The sequence below is a fragment of the Bison bison genome, unplaced genomic scaffold, assembly GCF_000754665.1.
Source record: "Bison bison bison isolate TAMUID 2011002044 unplaced genomic scaffold, Bison_UMD1.0 scf7180017864333, whole genome shotgun sequence".
Classification (NCBI taxonomy): domain Eukaryota; kingdom Metazoa; phylum Chordata; class Mammalia; order Artiodactyla; family Bovidae; genus Bison; species Bison bison.
Genome location: NW_011494905.1, coordinates 1648206 through 1663990, shown reverse-complemented (window position 1 = coordinate 1663990; position 15785 = coordinate 1648206). Strand labels below are relative to the sequence as shown.

The 15785-nt window shown below is 43.6% G+C and overlaps 1 protein-coding gene across 4 annotated transcripts in view; it reads left to right on the top strand.

The window, feature by feature from the left end:
- Positions 1-15785, top strand: part of DGKG (diacylglycerol kinase, gamma 90kDa) — a 240636-nt gene that overhangs the window by 123100 nt on the left and 101751 nt on the right. For all 4 annotated transcript variants that reach the window (XR_826487.1, XM_010853888.1, XM_010853887.1 and 1 more), the window contains one exon: positions 4714-4778. Coding sequence is in view for 3 of the 4 variants with exons in the window: in XM_010853888.1 (XP_010852190.1) it covers positions 4714-4778 (65 nt within the window). In the remaining variant the exon portion in view is untranslated. The remainder of the gene's footprint in view (positions 1-4713; positions 4779-15785) is intronic.

Sequence of the window (15785 nt, the reverse complement as noted above, 5' to 3'; positions counted from 1 at the left end):
CCAAGTCTTCTCTTCTCACGCCCAGCTCTGGCTGCCAGAAACAACAGTATTCCTAAGGCCTCCCTGTCCATCTCTACAAAGCACCATATGCAAAAAAATGACATTTACTTAGTACTGCTGACCAAATGGACAATCATGCAAAAAAGGAAGTGACAACTCTCCCTCAGCTAGATAACCAAGCCCTAATCCCATGAGCCAAGACTGAGCATGCTTTTAATATATTCTTACAAATAAGAAGGACGTGAATGGGGGGATGGGCAGGAGGGAGGGACAAAAGGACAAATACAAACTAACTGCTCCCCAAGGAAAAGCATAGGAATAGATTCTCCATTTCCTTCAGCGGTCAAGAGATTTATCTACCCCGGGCTGACCTACAGTAATCCAATCCGCTCATCTTTCAAGTGAAGAAGAACTTCACAAAATCTTCCTCGTGGTTTTTTTTCATATACCTTTAGCTTGTCCATGTTTAATATTTTATTGCAAATCAGTGAAGAAGCAGGGTTGTTTTTCTCTCACTGGTGTAACCTTAGCCTTCTCTCAATAAAATGCTTGCAGGCTTTGTGTGCTCACTCTTTAAAAGCTGGAAAGGGAAATTCTTGAGAAAACAAGTAGCCAACATGTAACCCTACGAGAATCTGGGGCTGACATTTGCAGAAGCTCTTGCTCCCTATTTGACTTCCCAAACTCTGTAAGAGGAGAAACAGTATGTAAACCAACCCCCAGGCTTTACTTCCTTAAGATGATTAGAGTCGGACTCCTTTGGCAAAGAGAGTACTGCAGTCTTTGCCTCTTTTGAAGGACCTGGAATATCTTACCGATATCAAATGTCTGCTGCTCTGCATTTATAAGGGTGGTGACAATGACCCCCACTGAGCTGTCCCTGGGTGGTAGGGCATTCACTCTGATGAGTTCACACACTCCCATTGGCGCCAACAGAGCCCACTCATAGATGGAGGGGTAGCGAGGGCAGAGTCTCCTGGCCTATTTAGAGAGGGACATGGGCCTCGTTACCTCTACATTCCCATCCACCACAGACTCCCCAGCTCCCTGCCAGTGAAGAGCTAAGGTCCTTGACCTTCTCACTCCCTCCATCTGATAACATCCATTGGCAGATTTTTCAACCCAGGCATTCAGGACACTACTTCCTCTGACTTCTCTGGCCTCTTCATCCCTGCTCTTTATTTTTGGATTTGCAGACATGTCAGGATGGCCAGGTATCAATGACAGGAAGTTTGGAACTGAAAAATCATTCCTGGGGTATGTGTAATTCTGAACACTGAAAAGGCTCTGCTTTCACTGAGCCTTAACAGGATGGGTGAACAGCTAATCCCTTGAGTCAATGAAATCTATTTCTGATGAGAGGGGAACCCAGGGGCCAAGGACGGGCCACAGCCATCACACTAACTCACGCACCATTTTCACCTCACATTCTGTACTTACTAGACTTCACCAGCTAAGTTTCCACAATGGCAAACCCATTAGGGAATTTATCAGAAAGTCATCATTTCCCTGCAAACTTTTCAGTTCCTTCAGCCACAGGTTCTTATCTGTCACCTATGAGAGTCAAGAAGTTACAGGAACAATGGGACTACCTGAGTGGTGTCTTGGACAAAGGGTCTACACTCTTTGTCCTTCCCCAATCAGCCATAATTCTTCAGAACAATCCAAATACCAAATAATCTGTCTTACTGTCTCCTTTCTGTTTTTTTATCTCCATAAGTTGCCAAAGTGACTTAGCCATTAGCCACATGTGGCTATTGTATACTTGACATGGGGCTACTCTAAGTTGAGAGATGTAAAATGCACACCAAATTTCCAAAATGTAGTATGAAAGAATTTTCAATATCTCAATTTTTATATTAATATTGTAGCAATAATATTCATTGAAATATATTATTAAAATTAACTCCATTTGTTCCTTTTCACTTTTTTAATGTGGTTACAAAAATTCTTTTATTTCTATTGGACAGGACTGGCCTAGACACCCAAATAGCTCAGAGTCCAAATGATTACCACTTATATGTGGAAGGGGCACAAAATTCTTTCGTCCAACTCTGCACTTGGGAGTTTTAGTTCAGGAAAGAGTAGACATATGTCCATACTGCTTTTTATCTCCTTTTTACCCCACACCTCATAGAAAGGACCCCAGAGAATGAGGCCATCAGAAATGAGTGTGCAGCATGTCCATGAATGTGCAATTCCCACCTCCACCCCCACCTTCCAAATAGAAGACTTATTTTGCTGCAGTTATTACAGGAAAGGTTTGGAACGACTATAACACTGGTTTCTAAAATTTAAATGAACTCACCTCTGAATGTAAGTATAGCCAGCTTAACACCTGGCACAGAGAAGCCCAGCAGAGAGTGGAGATGAATCTTGCCTCTCTTCTTAATCCCCAGGTAGAGAAACACGGTTAGAGTCTTTACCAGCATTGCCTTTCCAAACCTGAACAACAGTGGACCTGCTCAACTCCCTCTTACCACGTTGTATATTTATCACGGGGTTACACTGTCAAATTCAGAACCACATGCTTAACTAGTAATATTGTAAAGCCTGGTCTTTGTAAAAAGAACCTTTGCAAAACCTAGTTATTAAAAAACAAACAAACAAGGATAATGGGAATGACACAGAGGGCAGGGACCTATGCACATATCCTAGGGAATTAAAAAGCCAGGAGCCAGTCACTACAGCATTGGGGGTGGGGGAGAGTGAAGTACAAATCATGCCAGGCAACATGTGATTACTTTTTTCTTTTCTTTCTTTTTCTTCTGGGTTTTTTTTTTTTCCCGCTTACAGAAGAAAATCAGTGCTTCAAAGGAACACAAGTAGACGGAATGTTTCTTGAATTCTAGAGAAGCATTTGACAGATGTCACATGAATCTTATTCAGCAACCTCACAAAACTTGCTTAGGAGGGAGGTGGGCGCACTCTGAAGGCAGGAAACGCTCCTGCCTGGAGAAGCTGTGCAGGCTGGATCCACCGAGGGGACAGAGACTAGACCCCCACCACCCTCCTCTAATGTTGCCCCTCTCCTCCCATTGTCCACAGGGGTGCTTCAATTTCAACTCCTGATGTATCTTAAATAAATAATGAATCAGTAACTGGAGTTTAAATGTTAAATTCCCAAGACATTGTTTCAGCAAAGAGTGTTAGCCGACCATAAAATAAACCCATATCCTTGACTTGCCCTGTCTGCCTTTCAACAGGGGGCTGCTCACTGGGTTTATTCTTCTGCCAAGTAAAAATATTACGAAAGCTCCCCTTTGGCCCCTATCTTACTTCTGGATTTTCTGTCCCCACACTTAGCCCGTATTCTTTATTCACCACTCAAAGCACCTGCTCAAAAAAAAAAAGAAAGAAAGAAAGTTGCTTCATTGAACTATACCTCCTGATTCTTACCATTTTTTTCCAGAAATTTTGTAGAATTTCCAATATCAAGAAATGAAATTGATATAGCTAAAAACTCACTGTATGGAATTTGAATTTTCTTTTAGTTACACATTCCAGTAAATGAGTTTCTGTATCGCTTCCCTGCACAAATCTGAATCAGCTTCCTTGTTCTGTCACCACCCCACCCCCACTCCCAGCTCAATTAGCCTGTTTATTTCTAAAACCCACCACCTGCAGCTGACGTGCTGGCAGGAGGCCTGAGCCGTGAAGGGGCTTTTACACATTCTTCTGCTGGAAAAGGAGACCAGTAACAAGAGCCGAGGACCCAATCTGAGGAGGAAAGATGAGTTCAGTTTTAGGTCTGAAGTTCAGGGTTGGTTCTCCAGCGATACATTGTAGAGACAGCAGCAGCTACGTGCTAGTAACAACTAAGACACCTGGATATAGCCCATGGCAGGGAACATAGGCTGCAGAATGGAGTCAAGGCTGAGAGGTTCTGCTCTGAGCATGGAGAGCCCGGAAGCATGGTGACATGAGAGCCATCCTAACTGAGGAGCAGGTGGCCAAAGTAGAGCAAAGGAATGTGCTAATAGGAGGATAGCACAGTATCCATAGAACGTGGTAATGAGACTCTTGCTGACCTTGGGGAGAGTCGATTCTATGGAGTGATCAAGAGGCAAAAGCCAGAAGTTTAAATATATTTTTAATTATCTGCTAAGCCTGTTATGCAGTGCTACCAATTCTGTCTACTGATATGGATGACTAAGAGTTAATATATAACAGCCTCTACCCACATCAGTTTTCTGGTTTCGACCATGCACTATAGTTACATAAGATGTTATCATTGGGGGGAGCTGGGTGAAAGGGCCACAGGCACTCTCTGTACTATTTTTGCAACTACTTATGACTCTTAAAATATTCCAGAATACAAAGTATTTCTTTAAAGAGTGAATAGGGTGAGGCATTTCCAAACACATTCAGCCCCATGTGGGCTTCTGCTTTCTCACTGCTCACACACTCAGACACACCCCCTCTCCCCAAAGGGCAAGCCTCTCCCCCAAAGGGCAGCACCGTCCCTTTAACTCACCCTGAGCTAGAAAGGGTAGCAGTGAATATTAGGAGTCGTCTGGCATCAGCTCTAACAGCATGAGGGCCCTCGCCCCTAACCTTGGACCTGGTGTCCAGCCTCTGCAGGGGGCCTCCCTGGTCTCCCCCTGACATCTGGGAAGTTCAGTGAAAGCGTGTGTCCCTTCCCTTCCTTCCACATTGCACAGGGTCAGGACCACTAACCAGGAATCTGCTTTCTGTCCCTTTCCCTTTCAGGATGCTTCCATTGCACACAGGTTCCACGTGATGAGAGAGAAACACCCTGAAAAGTCCAACAGCAGGTAGGGGGCCCCTGCGGAGGTAGCCGGTAGACGGGACTGCACTGCCTGCCTGCCCCACCCACGAGGCCGCGGGTCCCAGGCCTCCACCTGCGCTCTCCAAAATGTTCTCAGCTCTGCGGCCCAGGGCTTTCCTGCCACGTTGCGGGAAGGAGGGCTTCCATTTCCAAGAAGAAAATAATGTCAAAAACCCGCCACGGTCTGGCAGCCCGTCCCCTGCCAGAGGGTGATGGTGCAATGGGAGGGCCTGGGCCAGGAGGGAGAGTGTGGTGTGCCCGCCTTGGGGAGTAGGGGTCTGAGCTTGGCTAACTTGGATTCCCCCTCCTGGGGTATGGTCGCTTTCTCAAAACCTACAGCGCCCCCATCCTGAGCCCCTCGATTCCCCGGGGGAGGGGCAGGCAGAGGGCAGAGGCCTTGGCTTCCCTTCCTCACAAAAGGGAGCTGGTGGCAGCCCTGGCCATGGCTGAGGGGCCGAGATGGCGGCGCTTCCCCCTCCCCTGCCGGCAGAGGGCAGCAGAGAGCGGCCCTGCTGAGGCGGGGAGCCCACCACAGCCCAGCCTCAGCCCGCGCACCTTGTGCAGGCCGGAAGCTTGGTCCAAAAATGGAATAGAAAAAAGGAAACCAGATCATTTGCAGAGTCATACCATTCTGCAGGCGGGTCCATAGAACTACCCCTGGGATGGTTCAATTACCGTTCTCCCTTCTTTTTCTCTTCTTGGTGGTTAATTTGCATCCTTTCTCTTTTCTTATGGTTGGACCTTATCAGGGTGACCACTGGATCCCACCCCACCCTCAAGCAGGTGGGGAGGAGAGTGGGTATTGATTTGGGCTCAGACTGAGTCTAAGGAACTTTATTTAGCCCACCAAGCAGAAGTCCAGTGTTACCCACACACCTTCATGTAAAGCCATGCACTTCCTCAGAGCTCCATCATTTTCATTCCTCTTCTTTCCCCTCACCCCATGCCTGGGAGTTTAATCAAGATTACGGAAATCTTTTTAGGGATCAGAAACTGAACATAATGAAGCCACTTCGACTTCAGGAAGAGTGATCTGTGGGATCTAATAGTAGCTGAGCTAACCTTATTAGAAAGTATTTTCTCTCTCAAACACACCAAGTCAACTCACAAAATACTATTAATATGTATATTTTCAACTCCTATTCCTACAATAGTCACAAACTTACAAATCAACTGATGCTTTTCTTGTGATCTTTTTCCCTCTAATATATATACACACACACACACAAATCACTTTTTAAAAAATATTTCTCTTCCATCCATTCCAGACGTTTAAGGTCCCCTTTTTACACAGATACCATTATGCATACTCATGCACACATGTTTCTTAAGATGCCAAATGTTTGTGAAATCCATGGGGGTTCTGTTCATTCATTCATTTGTTCAGTGAATATACATTTTGAACACATCACCAGGCACTATTGTATAGGCCTTTTGGATAGACATGTGTAGGAGGCTCATAGTCCAGGGATGGAGGAGGACTCGAAAGCAGATGTGCATAGTGATTTGTGTTAGGTGATATGAATCCACAAAGCAGGGGCATGGAATTTGATGTGGAGGGTCTTCCAACTAGAGAGATGCCTGGGCCAAGACACAAAACAAGTTAAGTATTGTTTTTCAGGTTGACAGGAAAAAGAAGGGCAACCCAGGGAGAAGGAACCAAACGTACAAAAAGATCCATATGAGCAGTGAAAAACAGCCTGCCTGGGGAAAAGCAAGCTCTTCGGTGTGGTCTGTTGGGTGGTCTCCTTTCATGGAAAGAAGCAAAGCCTCTGTAGACAGCAAGGAACCAGAAGGGGGGAAGAATTTCTCCATACTCCAAAAATCCATAGACAGGTGAACATATGACATAAAAAGAGCAATCATCAGTATCCACATGATCAGGTATAGTCAGGAAAAAGTTGTAGCTGTGCATTTCAGTGCAGAGTATGAACAATCTCACTGATCTGAATGAACGTTTTTCCTCCCCACTTCCCGTTTCTATCAGCAAGACTCTCCTTTGCAGTAAACTGTGCACCTCACCCTTCACCTGGTTGAGGTCAAGGGTAGTGCGATCATCTAGGAAGACAATCACGAAGATTTGTGTATAAATCCATGTGCCTTCTAATAAGTGCAAACATAGTGGCTCCAAGGCAGACCCTGTTTCACAAGGTCTCAGAACACTTCCTGTTAAAAACTTGAGTCCATGCTGCTTCTACCCTGCCTGCTTACTCCTATTGAAAATGCCCAGGAATGCCCAATTTGTCCACGGAGAGGCAGACGAGCAGCCATTTTTCCCAGGCTTCCTTATTTAGCTTTGGAGATGGTTTTAAATAGGCAGGTGGCTGTTGCCATGGTTACCCCATTACACCAGCGGCTAAATTTAGGGAGGGCCACAAGGGATAGGAAGAAAGCTTGATACCCGGGATTTAGAAATGTAAACGATATTATCAAACACAGCTTCGTTTTACTCAGCTGAACTTAGGTTTTCCAAAGAGTAGTCACTGCTTGGCTGGATGCCCTTACTGTTAATACCTAGGACTAGGCCCTCAGGGATAACCCTGAGGTTAAATCTAGGGAGTTGTAACTGTTTTGTTCTGTTTTGAACAAGGGAATGTGACTTGTCAGGGCTAGAATTTATCAGGAAAACTGAATCTTTTGCATTGCTCTTCAGTTTTCTGGGCTATTTTAACAAGAATTACTAACCTAGGTACAAGGGCTGCAGGAGTTCTGCGGGCACCTTGAAACTGTATGTAAGATATTGAATATATTTTTCTGGAGAGAATGTCCATTAACTATCAGAAGGTTCTTGAAGAGACCCATTACCCTCCAATGGTTAAAGTCACAGTTCTGAGCCCTCTTTGAGTCCTGCTGCTGCTAAGTCATTTCAGTCGTGTCCGACTCTGTGCGACCCCATAGATGGCAGCCCACCAGGCTCCCCTGTCCCTGGGATTCTCCAGGCAAGAACACTGGAGTGGGTTGCCATTTCCATCTCCAATGCGTGAAAGTGAAAAGTGAAAGTGAAGTTGCTCAGTCGTGTCTGACTCTTAGCGACCCCATGGACTGGAGCCTACCAGGCTCCTCCGTCCATGGGATTTTCCAGGCAAGAGTACTGGAGTGGGGTGCCATTGCCTTCTCCCTTTGAGTCTTAAGAGGTATCAAATTATGACTCAACTATTGGGATTTCAGGAAATTCTTTCCCCAGTGGCCTCTGGACACAGGTTGTTGCCAGGGAAGGTGGTTGGTTACACAAAACTAAGTTATGTTCCCTGTGGAATTGCTTTGTTAATGAAGCAAGAACCAGACCCAAGGATGCTGGGTGATGAGCCAGATGTGATGGACAAGGATTGCTGCTGCTGCTGCTAAGTTGCTTCAGTCATGTCCGACTCTGTGCCACCCCAGAGACAGCAGCCCACCAGGCATCCCTGTCCCTGGGATTTTCCAGGCAAGAACACTGGAGTGGGTTGCCACATCCTTCTCCAATGCATGAAAGTGAAAAGTGAAAGTGAAGTCGCTCAGTTGTGTCCGACTCTTATCGACCCCATGGACTGCAGCCTACCAGGCTCCTCCGTCCATGGGATTTGCCAGGCAAGAGTACTGGAGTGGGGTGCCATTGCCTTCTCCAAGGACAAGGATTAGAAGGCCTTTGATGGCAAAGATGGGGCTATTTGGAGCTCCTACTTCCTAGGGCTTCCCAGGTGGCGCTAGTGGTAAAGAACCTGCCTGCTGGAGTAGGAGATGTAAGAGACGCGGGTTTGATCCCTGGGTCAGAAAGATCCTCTGGAGAAGGGCATGGCAACCTACTCTAGTATTCTTGCCTGAAGAATACCATGGACAGAGGAGCCTGGCGGTCTCTAGTGCATAGGGCTGCAAAGAGTTAGACACTACTGAAACAACTTAGCATGCACGTGTGCTACTTCCTAATCATTAACAGGCTAATTATTAATCGCTGACTTAGGAATATTATGAAATTTATCATCTCATTGTTGGCATGAACAACAAAAGAGAGATTTAATTGTCTTGGGATTATGTGTGTTAGAAGGTGTTCTAGGATAAAAGGGTAAATAAGACTTGGTTCCTGCCTTCAAGGAATTCATAGTCTAGCAAAGAAGGAAATACAGGCCTCAAATTTTTTTTTACAAAATGATTTTCACATACAGGGAGGCTATATGTTATAGGTCATAGAGCATATAGGAAGTTGTATTGAATAACACACTTGTTAATGGTTGTATCCCAGCATCACTTATAAATGAATTGTGTAGAGTACAGAAATGATGTTAAAAGGGAACCAAACTAAGAACTGTTATATTTCGAGCTCCTACTACATGCCAGGTGGTAAAATAGACAGTTTAAATTCATTAGAATATTTGAATCCCAAAACTGCCCTACAAGGTAAATACTAACATTTCCATTTTGCAGATAATGGAACTGAAGCTAGGAGAAGCTAAGTCGCCTGGCCAATATCATACATCTTGTTTAAGCAGTGGGGATGATAAGGTTTGAGCTAGCTTCTAACTCCAGAGTTTAATCTCTTGTTTCCTGCACCTGTTACCTTCCATGGATTGCATCTAGCAAATACCAGTTGTATGTCAAACATTCTGATGGGTACTTTATACATGATCCCACCCAGTGCTTACAGTGACATGCAAGGGCAAGTGCTGCTGCTCCATTTTAGAGATGAAGAAATTGAGGCTAAGAAGGTAGAGCTATTATCAGCTTGATCCGCCTTTATGAACCATCTCTATGGGGGAAAGGCCCGCTGAGTTCCGAAGGAGGACTGCAGTTATCCCACCATGCTTACGTTGTGTGGTAGGACTCTTCTCCTGCTCTCAGTGTCCACAGCAAGGAGTAGGACTGACTACATGATTGCGTGGCCCAATGCAAAGTGGAAGTGTGGGTCCCTTGTTCAAAAATCATTAAGAATTTCAAGTCAGTGACAGCAGAGTTAAACCAAGCACAAGGCCCTTCTCAGTGTGAGGCCCCATGTGACTATACAGAACTCATATTCACGAGCTGGCCCTGGCAAGAAGTTGTGTTAGTCGCTCAGTCGTGTCCAACTCTTTGCAACCCCATGAACTGTAGCCTACAAGGCTCCTCTATCAACAACAAGGAGAGAGTAGATTAAAATACAAAGACACATTTGCCAGGGCTCACAGAATGGGGGTTAGCAATAAAGGTAAAAGAATGGAGAAAACAGGGTTCCAATTAGGGGAGGAGGAGGAAGGATTATCAGTCCCTCAAACAGGCAGTAGTTAGTACTAGCAAATGAGCCAAAGATGCTAGCCGTATCTTCCACGTGTTCAAGAACGAGTAGACCGTGAAGTTTCTGGATTAATTCTCTGTGAAGCGTTTTGTTTGTATGGAACAGATGGGGGGGTTCCTAATTGGAATAAGTACCTGATTCCAATGTCACCATCAGTGAGTATCCAGAAAGAGAAGTCTAGCTGTGGCGTTCTTTAACTGTTGGTCAGAAACTCAGAGCACTTGAAGAATGTGTTATTCCAAGCCTGCTGAGTGCCATCCACTTGAATATGTCCCTCAGCGGTTTAAGCTAAAGCAAGATATTTCCTGTTAGGTCCTTGAAAGAGACCGAAAACAATGCTTCATTCCTACCAGAAGCTGACCATCTTTCTCAAAAGCCCTTGGGTCATGAACAGGCTCAGGAATGTTCACTTTCTTGGAACCAGGAGTAGCTCATGAGGGGTTCCCCAGAAGTTCTAACGAAGCCTGAGTCCTTAAGAGGTTGGAAATAACATCTCACAAATAACTAAGCCCTTAATAGTTATTTATAGAATGAGGCAGCAGGGTATAGCCCAAGTTGGCATCAGAACTTGGCTCTGCCACTTACTAGCTATGTGACCTTGGGCAAGTTACTTAATCTCTTTAATCCTTTGCTTCCTACGGAATCTTACAAGGTTGCTAAAAGTGTTTAATGAGTTAATGCATAAGTGCCTGACACATAGTAGGTCCTTAGTAAATATTTATTGTTGAATATTATTGAATGACAAGCATGAGGAAAGCATTTCCTTAAATTTGACAATAAAGCATTGACAATAAAAGGCTTTTCTGATGGAGTGGCAAGTGGGATGCAATTATAGAGTCTGCCTCATTGATATGGCCCTTGAACTGAAAAGTTGGAGGACACCTAAAAGTTGGAGGAGACTCCAGCTGTGATATATTGAATCTGTCCAAATCTTCTCTTGGGGGATAGGGAAAAAAGCAAAAGTGTTACTCGCTCAGTTGTATCTGATTCTTTGCAACCACATGGACTATAGTCTGCCAGGCTCCTCTGCCTGTGGAATTCTCCAGGCAAGAACACTGGAGTAGGTATCCATTCCTTTCTCTAGGGGATCTTCCTGACCCAGGGATTGGACCCAGGGATCAAACCCGGGTCTCCTGCATTACAGATGGATTCTTTACCATCTGAGCTACCAGGGAAGCCCCAGAGGATGGAAGGATGGCACCAATTAACCAGGATTGGATTCTACAGATTGGAGCTATAGAAAAAAGTCCCTTTATTGGCTCCACGGGTGTGTAAGAGGCAGGGTCTGAAGACTGTAGATTGTAAGTCCAGATGCCAAGTTCAGGCTACCAGCAAGATCAAGATAGGGATCACCAACCGCTGAGGACATGGTAACAGAAGGAACTAGAAGAGAGTGAAAAGGGCAGGGGTTACAGGACAGGTGCCATGGTCTCCATGGGAACTTTGGGCTTACCAGCTGGGGCCACGGAGCTCAAGCTGCAGGGTAGGTGGGTGACCCAGGGCGGACAGACACTGAAGGTGTGACTCCCCTTCCTTCGTTGATGCTCGCTCTTACCTCTCCCACTGAGCATCTCTTCTCCCACTTTAGATGAGCACAGAGATGTTCAGTGGGAGGCAGAATAGAAGCCAGCAAAGCTCAAGTCATGCAATTCTGGAAGGAAAGAGGCCTCCTCTCTTGAATACTTATAGCATTGTCTGCAGTCACAAACATAAGCTGTATCTCCATTTACTTAAGATATTCGTTTTCATCTAGAAATGAAACTGGGCTAAGCTATTCTTTCCAGGAGCCCTGTGAGGGAGCCCAGTGTTACAGCCCAGATGTTTGACTTTTCCAAAGCATCAGTGTACAACAGCAGCAGATGCATCAGGAATAAAATGTTTATATTCTGTGCCTGAATTGGGTTTATCTAATGCTCAGGAGCCCAAGAAAACCTGCCCTAGGTATTCAGAGGCCACACTGTCTGCACCTGTTTCCCTCAATATATCAAATGATTTTTTTTCAAACATATAGGATTCAGAAAAGTCCCAAATGAAGCCGATTATGGCATTTTCTGTTTTTATTCTTACTCCTGTAGGTATTTATAAAGGAAATGCAAACCTTATGCTTTGTGTTCAAGTACTTTCAAGTCTTCAAGTCAAGTCTGACAGACCCACTTATTTAATTAGTTGAATGTTTCTATACTAGCCCACAAAAATGTTTTATCCCCCACCCTCCTCACCCCACCTCAACAGAGACACAGTGAGTGAAATGAATGAAATATGGGTTCGTGTTTTTTCCACCAGGCCTTCATCATTATGCAACTGCTCAAGACCAGGGTTTTTTTGGCTGCCTTGTTTGTTTACAGTCAGCCCTTGATTATTTGCAGAAATGAGGGAACAGCAACACAGATCATTTAAAGCTGTGGATGGTCAGAGATTTTAGGAGGCTGCGATTAATCTTTGTGTGCAGGTCTCTGCTGTAAAGATTCCAAATATTTTAAATGATATGATGAAACTACGTGGACTCTTTTAACATTTCCATTCTCCTCCTGGCTCCCCAGTCCATGTTGCAACGGACAGCACAACTTCTCAGACTGGTACACACAAGCAGCCTATGATATCTCAAGACTCCTTACAAAGTTGCTTGTTCATCAGGACATTTCCTTGCTGTAGCTTAACAGGCCTTTCCCTCTAGCCCCTTCCAGACTAAAACAAACAAAAAAAAAAAGGTATGATTCATGTCAACAAAGACTAGAATCAGTTTGTGATAATACCAGAAAGGAACTTGAAAGCCAGCTATGTTTTCAAGTCTGTAGGCCAGATAATCCAAAAGTTATCGGTACTTATTTGTTGACTCCTCTCTAGAAATATTTCCATCAAAGAGCACAGCATACAGTATATAATGAAGTTCAGAAGGGTTATGGTCAGCATGATAACTTCATGGAAGAAAATCAAAGTACAAAAGTTCAGAGTAAGATAGAAACTGGCCAGGTCCTCAAATGGGTGTTGATAGTCTGGATTCTTTCCAGAAGGGAGAGGTCAGAAAAATACTGGAATCTGAAACCATGTCTTATAAGGAAGGGCTGAATAGGGGATTATTTCACCAAAAGAAGAGAAGACTGAGGGAAAAGTGATTATTGGCCTCAAATATTTTAAAAGTGCTTCTCATACAGGAGGAATTAGGTTATTTTGAATGATAAATCAATGGGGAAAGTGACTAGGTAAACCGATTTGAGCCCCATATAAGGACATCAATTCCATCAACTAGGGGCACCCACAAGTGCAGGCAAAAATTCTTCAAATTCTCCAGGCAAGAATATTGGGGTGGGTAGCCACTTCCTTCTCCAGATGATCTTCCTGACCCAGGGATAGAACCCAGATCTCCTGCATTGCAGGCAGATTCTTTACCGTCTGAGCCAACTGGGCTTCCCTGGTAGCAATGGCCAGTCAAGTCTTTCTCACAGCGAATCCCTCTGACAATCTCTCTTCTGCCTCCCTCTTCCACTTAAAAGGGTTCTTGTGATTTCTTTGGATTGACTCCGATAACCCAGGATAATCTTCCCCTTCAAGGTCAGCTGACTGACTGCCAGTTTAAATTCCAGCTGCAACCTCAATTGCCTTGTGCCATGTAACCTAACATATTCATATTCACAGGGTCCAGGGATTAGAACAAGGATATCTTCAGGACATTATTCCACCCACCACAAGTGCCTTACCTCATAGCATTATTTTGAAGGCCCAGTGAAACAGTGCATTTAAAATGTTTACTACAGAGGTGTGGCACATCAATGCCAGCTATTCTTTTTAACATTCTTATTATTACAAAGAGCCCACATCAGGTAATAGTCACATTAAATGACTCAGTAAAGCCCTTAAAACTCTGAGATTTGGAGATTCTCTAAGAGGAATGGTAAATATCTATTGGTCATAGGGTATGAGTCATCAAAACCATACAGCATCTTTTTCTTCATTTATCTTAACAAAATATTTTCAATAAAATAACAATGCATGTCATTATATAATTTAATAATATATCATATAGTATGATATCATAGTTTATTTCAAAGTCATAAATAATTTGTAAAGTTCAGAAAAGTTAGAGTATGAAAAAACCAATCACTCATATTCCCATCACTCAAAAACATAATATTGCTATTTTGGTGCATTCCAGCAGGTTTACTTTGTATTTTAAAATAATTATGTATATATGTATACATATATGTATTTTAAAATAATTATAATATGTCCTTATAAAGTTGTATGTACTGTGTTTTAAACAAGTTTTCCTTATACAAGTAAAGGCTTATTGTAGAAAAATAAATCATATTGTCCCCTTCCCCCAAAAAACATTATTAGCATTTTAATGTATTTTCCTTCAACACTTTGCCACACAGTTTAATTAAGCTCACTGGTATTCACTGGGTTAAAACATTATTAACCCAGTAGCACTTATAGGTTATGAAAGAAAAATGATATAAAAGAACTGATTGGAGTAAGTTTATCTGCAGTGGGAGTTTTATTAGTCTCTTCCAATTAAAAAAATTCCAATGATTTTGTTCAGTTAATATGAAAGTTTTAAAGATGTTATTATTCAAGTGCCTTTGCAAATGAAATAACTACTTGATATGTTATACAGTTCTACTTCGTGGAGATCAAATAAAAAGGATATAATTCTCTTAACACAGTTCCCAGTATTGTACATAGTGTTGCTCTGTCTGAAAGAGACTAGTTCGTGTTTTATGTGGCCATCAGATGTAGCAAGAATTGCCATCTGAACTCTGCAGTGGTTGTTTTTTAAGTATGTGTGACTGTCAGGGTATATTGAAGTGCTTACGAAAGTAGTAAGCCCAATATAATCAGCATTGCTCCAATTCATACTAACAATAGGAGCCATCATTTGTTGAATGCTTTCAAGAATTTCATGTTAAAAAAAAAAGAATTTCATGTATATTAGTTTTAACTGGCACAGCTATCCAAGTAGCCATAAGTATTATGCTCCATTTTATAGATGAGAACATTGAGGCTCACAGAGATTATGCAGTTTAGGAGCATACAACTAGTTAGGGGAGTGGCTATTCAAATTTAGTCTGTCTGACTCCACAGCTTCCACTCAGCCCACTATACTTCCTGCCTCCCTGAATGCCCAGTTTGGTGCCCCAAGACAAAGAAGCACTTAGGAAAGAGACAAAAGAAGAGTCACAGAGACAGTTAAAAGAACCTATGAGAAAACTTTTTTAAAAAATCATTTTTCCTGGAGAGGAAAATTAGAATGTGTTGGGAGTAGAGTGAGAAGGATTTCCAACAGGAAATAGTGACCACACCTCTTAACTCTTCATCCCAGCTCTGGAAAGAATGCAAGGGGGAAGCATGTGCTTCTAAAGTGAAGAATTGCCTTTGGAACGGGAGGAAGAATCTCCTGACTTGGAGACATATTAAAGGCTAAAGTGAGTTATCAAGGGAAGTATTGTGGAATGTCTTGCAGAAGTTTCTAAAAACAGAAGACAGCCTCATTCATCTGGCCTGACAAGCGCAGCATCTTCTCTGAGCCCAGGAGTGAGTCATTGTGCTACCAAATGGGACCCTCTGCTTCCCACTTCGCCATGACGGGTGGTCCCCAAGACACCTCTCACCCGCTTTATTCCTCAGTTCCCACTTGGACCCCACGATGGCTCTTCCTCAGCATGTCCTCAGTAACCCGCTGGCCCATCCTGATGCTCTTCCCTTTCAGGCCCACCCTATCTGGAGCTGCTCATGGTTTTTGTCCTGTTTCTG